General features: G+C 34.1%; 1 protein-coding gene across 1 annotated transcript in view; it reads left to right on the top strand.

Annotated features, from left to right (window-relative positions):
- Positions 1-832: 832 nt before the first annotated feature.
- Positions 833-11291, top strand: part of LOC106132962 (cell adhesion molecule Dscam2) — a 168929-nt gene continuing 158470 nt past the window's right edge. The window contains exon 1 of the mRNA XM_060952986.1: positions 833-878. Coding sequence (XP_060808969.1) covers positions 833-878 — 46 coding nt within the window. The remainder of the gene's footprint in view (positions 879-11291) is intronic.

Below are 11291 nucleotides of genomic sequence, written 5' to 3'. Positions count from 1 at the left end.
CATTACATTGTTACATTTAGTCACGACTATGCATTTCTAGAGAAATTTCTTCCGATATTCTCACGACAATTTATTATTCTATTTATATTGCCAAAATCACTCGACTTTAAACTCGTCCTCTGACATCGCACACTGTAACCCAAGTCTCGCAGGAGAGTCATCCCGCCAAATTAAGCTAAGTGGGAACTTTTGTCTCACTTTGCGATACATTTGTATTACCTGTCCCGCTAAACTTTTTAATGTAACTGCGTTATTACATTTCTGAGACTTTTCAACTTTTTTGCAAAAGGAATTATTTCTAATTATTTCGTTTTGTTGCCTGCTTCTTTGGTGTTATTATATTAATATGTTTTTGTTTAATCTTATTTTTAATTTGAATAAGTAATTAAGTGTAAGATATAATAATTGTATAATGCTAATAAAGTTCAGGTTTCTTTTTATATATCCTTTAATCTGATCATTTTGTGAGCTTAGAACCGTTAAGACCAATAACGATATATTGTTTTTATAATCTATTTCTAGCCAGTAACTCAAATATGTCATATTTATGAATAATGTGGATTAAAAAAAATTTCACAGATATGTTAAGTTATATATAAATGTTAAGAGTAATTTATGCTAAAGTTACATCTAAAAAAACAATGAGTCAAGAATTTCTGATCTTAAAGAAGACTTTAACCTGAAACCTTTGATTTTACTGTCAAATACTTCACCACTTTCCAACACAAACAGGTACAGGTAACGTTCAACACATTTGTCAATTGTTGCAGACAGTTTCCGATGTGACGGGGCGGACAGAGTAAACATGTGAGAGTTCGGTACAGCCTCCATGATGTGCTCCTGGGTGGTGACAGCCCTCTGCATACTTTTCGCTATGGGTAAGTACAAACAAATTGAAAGATTAAAACTTGAAAGATACTGTTTAATAAATAAATAAATATATACGGGACAAATTACACTGATTGAGTTAGCCTCGAAGTAAGTCCGAGACTTGTGTTACGAGATACTAACTCAACGATAATATATTTTATAATAAATGCTTATATAGATAAAAATCCAAGACCCAGGCCAATTAGAAAAAGTTCTTTTCTCATCATGCCCTGGCCGGGATTCGAACCCGGGACCTCCAATGACACAGACAATCGTACTACCGCTGCACCACAGAGAAAGATCAATATGGAGGATTTACATACATACATACATAAAATCACGCCTCTTTCCCGGAGGGGTAGGCAGAGACTACCTCTTTTCACTTGCCACGAACCCTGCATACTTCTTTTGCTTCATCCACATTCATAACTCTATTCATGCAAGCTCGTCGGTTTCGGGTACTCTTAACTTAACCTTTTTCTAGAAATAAATGAATATTTGTTTACAATATATCCTTTTCATACGAAGCTTAACGACAGAGGCCAAATTTTTAGACATGAAAATTGAAACGCAATATCCGTAACGGCATTATTAAATATAATAATGCCGGAGTAAGACCTTTTGCCTTATTTGAAAACAAAATAAGATGAAACCAAGGACAGGCGCATTAAATTCAATATTTAGTTCAAAAGTACCCGAAACCGCCGAGCTTGCATGAAGAGAGTTATGAATGTAGATGAAGCGAAGGAAGTATGCAGAGATCGTGGCAAGTTGAAAGAGGTAGTCTCTGCCTACCCCTCCGGGAAAGAGGCGTGATTTTATGTATGTATGTATTTAGGTATAGCATTGGGAAGTGCCGTATGGCTTCCGAAACTTTTAAATACAACCACCCTATATATGTCCCATGGATGTCGTTACAGGCGATTAAGGGATAGGCTTACAAACTTGGAATATTTTTTTAAGCGATGGGCTAGCAACCTGTCTTTATACTTGTCTTAATCTCATTATAAAACCTCGCAATTACGAGATAACTTAACGAGAAAGTGGCCGTTGGAGACATATGACTATCGGCTCTATCTACCCTGTAAGATTCGCCAAACGAAAAGGCCGATTTGGTTTAATTCTGATTTGAGTAATGATGAGAACTGTATATTAATTGTCATATCTTTTGGTTTCACAACATTGGTTGACGTAAAAATTTACTTAAAACTAAGTTTTTATGCCACTCCGAAAACGTCAATGCAGAAGAAGCGGTAACAAACTGCACTGCAGCATTTTATTCAATAATTTCTTTTGTAAATAGTCAAAAATTACTTAAAACTAAGGTTATATGCCACTTCGAAAGCGTCAGTGCAGAAAAAGCGGTAACAAACTGCACTGCAGCATTTTCTTCAATCATTTCTTTAATAAATAATACTAGCGACCCGCCCCAGCTTCGCACAGGTGCAAAATTATAAATTTTATTATACATAAAAACCTTCCTCTTGAATCACTCTACCTGTTACAAAAAACCGCATCAAAATCCGTAGCGTAATTTTAAAGATTTAAGCATACAGACTAACAGACTAAAATAGCGACTTTGTTTTATACTATGTAGTGAAGTCGACGCTTCAATTCAGTAGACGATAGAATGTGTTTGAAAATAGACTTAAAAGCAATACTGCATTAAAGAAATTAACCTCATGAATTATTAAAACATGTCTTTCCCACAAAAACCCTTCAAAGTTAATGACGTCACAAAAGTGTTCCATCCATAGGTACAAAGCTCCCATTATTTTTTCATCAGCACCTGTCAATTAATATGTAAATTGGAGCGGCCCAACATGACTGGAGCGATGTTTATTTTGTATATGAGTTGTTTTTTGCGGATTTGTATAATAAAAACAATGAATCCGCGGCATTCCACCACGCATCGTACACAATTAAATTATGTTACATACATACATACATATGGTCACGTCTATATCCCATGCGGGGTAGACAGAGCCAACAGTCTTGAAGACTAAATGGCCACGTTCAGCTATTTGGATTAATGATGGAATTGAGATTCAAATAGTGACAGGTTGCTAGCCCATCGCCTAAAAGAAGAATCCCAAGTTTATAAGCCTATCCCTTAGTTGCCTTTTACGACATCCATATGAAGTAGTCCTATTCTTTTTTGTATTGGTGCCGGGAACCACACGGCACTAAATTATGTTAAATTATGTTCACGAATTGAATTTTACATGAGTCACTTTATTTGACCAAACTTGTACCAGTAAAAAAAAATATGACCACTCCATCTCATTCCCATGGATATCGTATAAGCCGACTAAGTGATGGGCTTATAAACTTGGGATTCTTCTTTTAGGCGACGGGTTAGCAACCTGTCACTATTTGAATCTCAATTCTATCATTAAGCGAAAAAGCTCTCATTGTGGCCTATCAGTCTTTTCAAGACTGTTGGCTCTGTCTACCCCGCAAGGGATATAGACGTGATTATATGCAGTGTAGTTTGTTCCGCCGCTTCTTCAGCACATGCGCTTTGGAAGCGGTAGTAGTTATAATTAAATTTAAGTGAATTGACGTCAATAAGTCAAACCTTGTATCCAATTTTGAAAATAAATCTATTCTATTCTATATGTATGTATGATTATATATTTTGTTTTAGTCACGTTTTATGGCCACATAAACAACGTTCATCTTGTACCTAATCGTTAACACCACAGCAAGCTTATACATTACACTATATACATACATATAGTCACGTCTTTATCCCTTGCGGGGTAGACAGAACCAACTGTCTTGAAAAGACTCAATGGCAACGTTCAGCTGCTCGGCTTAATGATGGAACTGAGATTCAAATAGTGACAGGTTGCTAACCCATCGCCTTAAAAAAAGGATCGCAATTTTATAAGCCTATCCTTTAGATGCCTTTTACGACGACATCCATGGGAAAGAGATGGAGTGGTCCTATTCTGTTTTGTATTGGTGCCGGGAACCACACGGCATTAACATTGTTATTTCTTAGGAATTTCTAAACCGGTCCTATGTATTATTATATAGGGATTAAGTATCAGATATCGTCCTGTCAACCCTCGTCAGCTGAAATCTTAGATCATTCCAGAAGGCCACTTGAGTTTATTCTCACATATTATGGGTGCACAATTATCGTCTTTAAGTGAAATATTTTGAGACAAAATGCACACTATTTATATTGCGTCGTTATGTTAACATTGAATAATGTTATAACATTAAATGAGCGATATCATCCCCTTGGCGTTATCCCGATTTCTGATCCCGAGATCTTTTTGTCTTTGAGCGGAATCCGGAGTCAGTCTTTGACTATGATTTTGGAGTTCACAATTTTATATAAAACTAGCTGTGCCCGCGACTTCGTCCGCGTGGAATAGTTATTTTGGGCATCATTGAAGGGTGAATAATTTTCCCCGTTTTTTTTCACATTTTCGATTATTTCTTCGCTCGTAATAGTTGCAGCGTGATGTTATATAGCCTAAAGCCTTCCTCGATAAATGGTATATTCAACAAGAAAGGTTTTTTTTCAATTCGATCCAGTAGTTCCTGAGATAAGCGCGTCCAAACAAACAAACAAACTCTTCAACTTTATAATATTTGTATAGATTTTTATAATTAAAGATTAATTTTTATTTGTATAAAATAATTGTATCATATTGTTACTTAATTATTAATATCTGTATTAATTACCCTATAATTAATACAGATATTAATATGTTTTTATTAATGAGGCTAATTAATATATAGATTATATTAATAATCTTAATTCTTATATCTTAAGAGCCTAGAGGTTCACTCCTATGAGATTTGCCAAAATTCTTCCATAATCTTCCATGCAGTTATTTTTGACCATCAGTTAAATATGTATTATTTAACTGATGATCAAAAATAACTGCACGAATTTTGCTACAATTTAATATCTACGAAGAGTAGTATTTATTATCTATAAAAAAAAACAATTTTAGTATTTGTCAAGCAGCTAATCTATTATTAAACCAAGCAGATGAACGTGGCCTATCAATTCAAGACTGTTGGCTCTGTCTACCCCGCAAGGGATATAGACGTGACTATACATATGTATGTCAAACAGCATCAACAATACAAATTTGTAAAAAAAAAACAGCTTTCTAGCTATCATTTATGAGATATAATCTGGTGACAGACAGCGGAGGCTTAATAATAAAGTCCCGTTTTTATGTAGGGGTAGGGAGCCCTTAATAGGAAGAAAATCTTCTTTAAGCATAATAATAATGCAATTTAAAAACAGAAGTCGTTCTTAAACAACGTTATGTTCGTGCAACAAAGATGTCAATTAATTTTTCATGGTAACACCACGAAACGTTAATTAAGACCAATCAAATATGTATGTAACAAAATAAATTTAACAAATAATAACCGTTATTCGGACGCGTTTCATTATATCTCGGTTTACATTTAATTTTGGTCATAATAATTAATTAATTTAATGTGGTACCAATTATCATGTTCGCGTGTGTACAGCAGTTTCATAATTGATACATTTTTGTACACTACACCGCCGAGGCGTATTAATTGGTCACGTGAAAGTGCCGTTTAGGAGTAAATTAACTTTTGTAACACACATTTTCTTGAGTTACATTTTCTCGTAAATTTTATGTTTCCGGAACGTTTTACTTAAATAGCTTTATACTACGAAAACAATATTACAAGACACTTTTACTGAAAATGAAATTTTCATAAGTCGCAAAGCGTTTATATTGTCAACTTGGGGATTTTTAATGCAAGAGTGTATAGGCATTATTTGAGCTTGCTTGTACCACCTTAAGCCTCATCTTGCTTACCATTGGTCGATTGAAGTTAAACGTACAATACAATACAAATTATCTTTATTGCCCATAAAATAAAAAAATACATATGTAGTAGAAACATACATTATGAATATGTTGAGCAAAGGCGGATTTATCGCTAAGCAATCTCTTCCAGCCAACCTTTGGGTAGTGAAAGGTAAAATCCTGGAAGCGGGTGGGCAGCATACTTAACAGACGTACTCAAATAATTACTTAATAAAAATTGTCAGGTTATTTTTACTGTTACATTTTTTTTTTATTTTTTCCCAAGATTCCGATTATGAGCAAAAATAACAATTGATCAAAATGCGATATACATTTTAATGCGTTAATAAAACTTTTAATAATTAACTAGTTTGTGGTCGAGAATTTTAATGCAAATTTCTTTGTAATTCCCTTAAACAAAGTAAACGCTAGTAAGTACATATAACTTAGTTATATTCAATCAAGTTTGGTTTAATTATAAACCAGTAAATAATCACCATTCACAGCATCCCCCGACACTTTATTAAAACGTAATAAGGCCACAAACACGTTTCATTAAGCCAAGAACTCCATAAAAGGCTCAAAGTTGTCTTCGCTTCTTGTTTATATGCTAATGCGTTTTCCGTGCACGACAGTGTACGTGAAAATTTAATAATTTTAGACCTTAAAGTGTGAGGATAAGATTGAAAATTGAATGGTGTTAGAGAGTTAAAATATAAAGTATAATGAAGGGATTTCTTTTATTACTTCTTGTTTTTCACGTATAGAGTTACAGAGATGCGAGGTTTTGATATAACTTTTTTTTTATATCATTACAATTTCAAAAGAGCCTCTTTGTTTGTTAAGCTTTTAATAAAATATTATTTTCAATTTATGGTTCAGAAGAAGGTAATGTGCATTATTCGTTAATGTCAAAAGGATATGTTATAATGTTGTTGCTTAAGGCCTATAATAGAGTAGCTCTTCTCAAAAGCTTTACAATTTTCCTTCTTAGGGTCAGGCATATATCTCTTGGTTTCTGCGAGTACCTTGCCGTGCATACAACTGGCTTTGGCTTCAAAATGATATTTTTGTCGCATGATTTTCAAAGGTATAGGGTCAAGTCAAGGGTACCAGAAACCGCCGAGCTTGCATGAAGAGAGTTATGAATGTGGATGAAGAGAAGGAAGTATGCAGAGATCGTGGCAAGTGAAAAGAGGTAGTCTCTGCCTACCCCTCCGGGAAAGAGGCGTGATTTTATGTATGTATGTATGATTTTCAAAAAGCAACATTGACAAAAATAAATCTCTTAGAGTCAGTTAAAAAGACTCCCGGAATTGATGATTTATTATCTGACATCCCCCGGGATCATGTCCCTTCATCAAATACAAGAACGGACAGGAAAAAATGTAATCTGTCGCGAGAAGGCAAGTTCTTTTAGTTATTAATAGCTTAGTTTTTCTAAGAGCGGGAACATTTGATTCCTTTCCTACTGCTAGAAGCAAAAAATAAACTTTCATAGCTTTTCCTTTACTTTCTACGTTCAATTTAGCAGATATTTTCTCAAAAGTTGGACTTGGCGTAGAATTACTTTTGCTTGAGAGATCTTAAAAAATAAAAATATGAGAGTTAAGAAACGAATTGAATTTCTTATCTTTTATTGCAACTGACCTTAATAATCTACATACATATTGTCACGTCTATATCCCTTGCGGGGTAGACAGAGCCAACAGTCTTGAAAATACTGAATGGCCACGTTCAGCTATTTGGCTTAATGATGGAATTGAGATTCAAATAGTGACAGGTTGCTAGCCCATCGCTTAAAAACGAATCCCAAGTTTGTAAGCATATCCCTTTGTCGCCTTTTACGAAATCCATCCATAAATTTTTATTGTTTTGATTTCGATAATTTAATCTGTATTTGAGTTTTGGCAATTTTAATCTCAATTCTATCAATAAGCCAAACAGCTGATCGTGGCCTATCAGTCTTTTCAAGACTGTTAACTCTGAGTACCTTGCAAGGGATATAGACGTGATTATATGTATGTAAGTGTAGCAAATCAAATAAATAAATTATCTATCTATCTAAATCAACGCTGGTTGAAGATAAAACCACATTAAAAGCATCACCAATTAAAGAGACAGATTGAGACACAATTTAGAAGCACTATCTCACGAGACGGCCATGAGAACAAACTGCATAACTTGAAACTTGTGAAAATCCGAATTGTACCGAGTTGTAAACTTCCATAACTTATTCAGAACTCCTCGTCCTTTGGAATGCAGCCTTTATGATATTTCTCGAGTTAGTAGCAGATTGTTCAAAGAAAAATAAGTATAACTGTCTCAATGGCTGACTGGTAGATAATGCTTCTAGCATTAAATTCGCTAATTGTGCTATATAGTAAACCACAACTTTTCGAGATTAACACACGTTATAATATGTATTCAAAATTTTATTCATTATTATTATTGGATACTATACTATAGTGATTGTAGTTAACATTATAATAAACTAGCGACCCGCCCCGTCTTCGCACGGGTGCAATGCTGATTGTCGTAAAAAGTAAATGATAAAAAAAATTTATTGTGGGATATCCATGAGAGATAGACATATACCATCGCGGAGTTTTCTGTAGACCTTTTCAATATGTACAAATAATTAGTACGAGTACATTATTTTGATAAATCTCGTAGGGTTCAGCCTGCGTTTGCAATGCAAGCGGAAAAAATATGAAAATTAACGACATCACATTAGAAACCTCAAAAATAACAGTATTACTCCACTATTTAATATATACCTTTCTCTTAAATCACTCTATCTATTGTAAAAAACCGCATCAAAATCCGGTGCGTAGTTTTAAAGATTTAAGCATACAAAGGGGCATAGAGAAATGTTTTTACACTATTGATGAGTTTTTCCAATGGCGCCAACGGTGATATTATTGTAGTTAACATTGATATTAAGATGACATTTTAAATTATTTAACTTATTTGTAACAGAATTTTAATTAAGCGCTGATTGTAAATTAGGATTTAGATAACTGACATCCAAATATTTGTACGCCTGATTATAAGGCAGAATGCATGTACTTAATTATATCGTGACCATCTGATTGTAAAAATTGTATTCTAACAAATAAATGATTTGACTTTGACTTTGACATAGGGACAGAAAAAGCGATTTTGTTGTATACTATGTAGTGATATCGAACGGAGATATCTACAAAGCTTTCGTTATCAGCGCCACCGGAGCCTGATATGTGTTATCACGGCCCGGCTGACCAACACCCTGTGAATTATTAGACAATCCAACACGACCACTGTCATAGCCTTCAGAACTGTATAGACTGGTAACTGTAAGTGATTAATTTGACATCAACCGATGTTGTGAAACCAAAAGACATGACAATTATTTAAGTGATATGAAGTGTCCCATAATAATGAATAACATTTTTTAATTTGAATTTGAATTTTGTACATATAAAAAAAAAATATCTGTATTAATTAGATTTATCAACAAAATATATTATTATTTTTTTTAATTGTTTCTTAGAGCATGCAATGTAATATGTTTGATACCGTGTGAATTAACAAAGTTTAAAAAAAAAATAATACATTTAAATCTAATCTGAATTTTAGAGGGAGATCCCTCTAAAATTCAGATTTGGAATAAGCCCAAATTTGTAGTCTATTTAAAAATTTTATATTGCTCTTTTGTATGAAAAACAAGAGTCCGCCCGCATGCAACAACGAATCGCGCAAATGATCTTTCCCGTGGGAATATCCGGGAATGCTCTTGCACAGTGTTCACCTTGACCACATTAGGACCCTACCTACCAAATTTGAAATCTCTAGACCCAGCTAGGTTTAGACTGTACGTAGATATAACTAAAGACTTTTATTCACACAACTTGGATAAATCAAAAGAGAGTTTTTAAAATTTCCGGCTCCGTCTTCTCATCTCTATTGTATTGAACCATTAAATGCTTGTGCATTTTTGACATGGTGTTGACATAATTTGTACAGTGTGTACTTACATATTTTATTTTATCTGCATTTATTTGACGAAATATTCGAATTGACATAATTAGTTCTACATTCATTCATGTTTTTTAATGTAGACAATTTGCATTCGTCCACAATTTAAATTTAAGAGATCTATATTTGTAAATTGACGTCCGATGAAAATGCTGCAGTGTAGTTTGTTCCGCCGCTTCTTCTACACATGCGCTTTGGAAGCGGTAGTAGTTATAATTAGATTTAAGTGATGTGACGTGTCAATAAGTGATACCTTGTATCCAGTTTTGAAAATAAATCTATTCTATTTTATTCTAACCCGGGACCAAGTATACTAAGACAAAAGCACACAACCACTACTCTGAACAGGCCATAGGTTGTTGACTGTACCGTGTATATCAATGGTGGTAACGAATGACACATCAGCGTGAATTATTACGCAATTACAAGCTTAACCGCCTGCACAGACTTTGTAAATGTATAGACAGTGCAATAACAATGTGCATTCGTCCACGATTTAGATTTAAGAGATCTATATTTGTGAATAGGCGTCCAGTGAAAATATTGCAGTGTAGTTTGTTCCGCCGCTTCTTCCACACATGCGCTTTTAGAGATTATTTACTTTTATTAGATGTAAGTGATGTGACGTCAATAAGTGAGAGATACCTTGTATCCAATTTTCAAAATAAATCTTATCTATTCTAAATCTAATCTAACTCGCGCAACGTACTATAACAATACAACAACATGCATACATATAATCACAATCGGTCTTTTCAAGACTGTTGGCTCTGTCTACTCCGCAAGGAATATAGACGTGATTATATGTATGTATGTATTGAGTCTGATCTCTGATTAAGATGATTAAGTTCATCATTAAGAAATCTTTTGACTATTAGCTCTGTCTACGCCGTAACAGATGAAGAGGTGATATTATGTATGTTCACATTGACGTAACATAAAAACGCATCGCGACCAAAGAAGAAATTGCATAATGGAACGCTCGCGAAAATCTAAATTGTACAAAGTTGTAAACTTTGATAACTTATTCACAGCTGTGCGTCCTCTGGAGCGCAGCCTTTATGATATTTCTTGAGTTTGTTGCGGATTTTAAAACAAACAATGTTTTGAGTGCTTTATTGTAAAACTAGTTGTTGCCTGCAACTCCGTTTGCGTGTTATTGGAAACTAGCTGTGCTCGCGACTTCGTACGCGTGGAATAGTTATTTTGGGCATCATTGATGGATGAATAATTTAGCATCATCATTGGAGGATGAATAATTTTCCCGGTCTTTTTGCATATATTCCATTATTTCTTTGCTCCTTAAAGTTGCAGCGTTATGTTAAATAGCCTAAAGTCTTTCTCGATTAATGGTATATTGGTTCTGCATCTGGTGTTCCAGATCTTTGATTTTTATACGCCAACAGAAAATGCTCATCAGGTTGACCAACTTTTGTTAAGAAGTCATTTCAATATTTTCTATCTAGCTGAGTTGTTATCGTTCGACATCAGTTGTTCCAGATTCCAAAATAAATTATACCCTTTATGTTGGCCAGGCATAAAAACTATACCACAAAGTTTCATTCAAATCCGTTC

This window comes from Amyelois transitella, chromosome 3 (genome assembly GCF_032362555.1).
Source record: "Amyelois transitella isolate CPQ chromosome 3, ilAmyTran1.1, whole genome shotgun sequence".
NCBI classification, from domain to species: Eukaryota; Metazoa; Arthropoda; class Insecta; order Lepidoptera; family Pyralidae; genus Amyelois; species Amyelois transitella.
The sequence above is the reverse complement of the archived record's forward strand: the minus strand, read 5'-3'. Positions and strand labels throughout refer to the sequence as shown.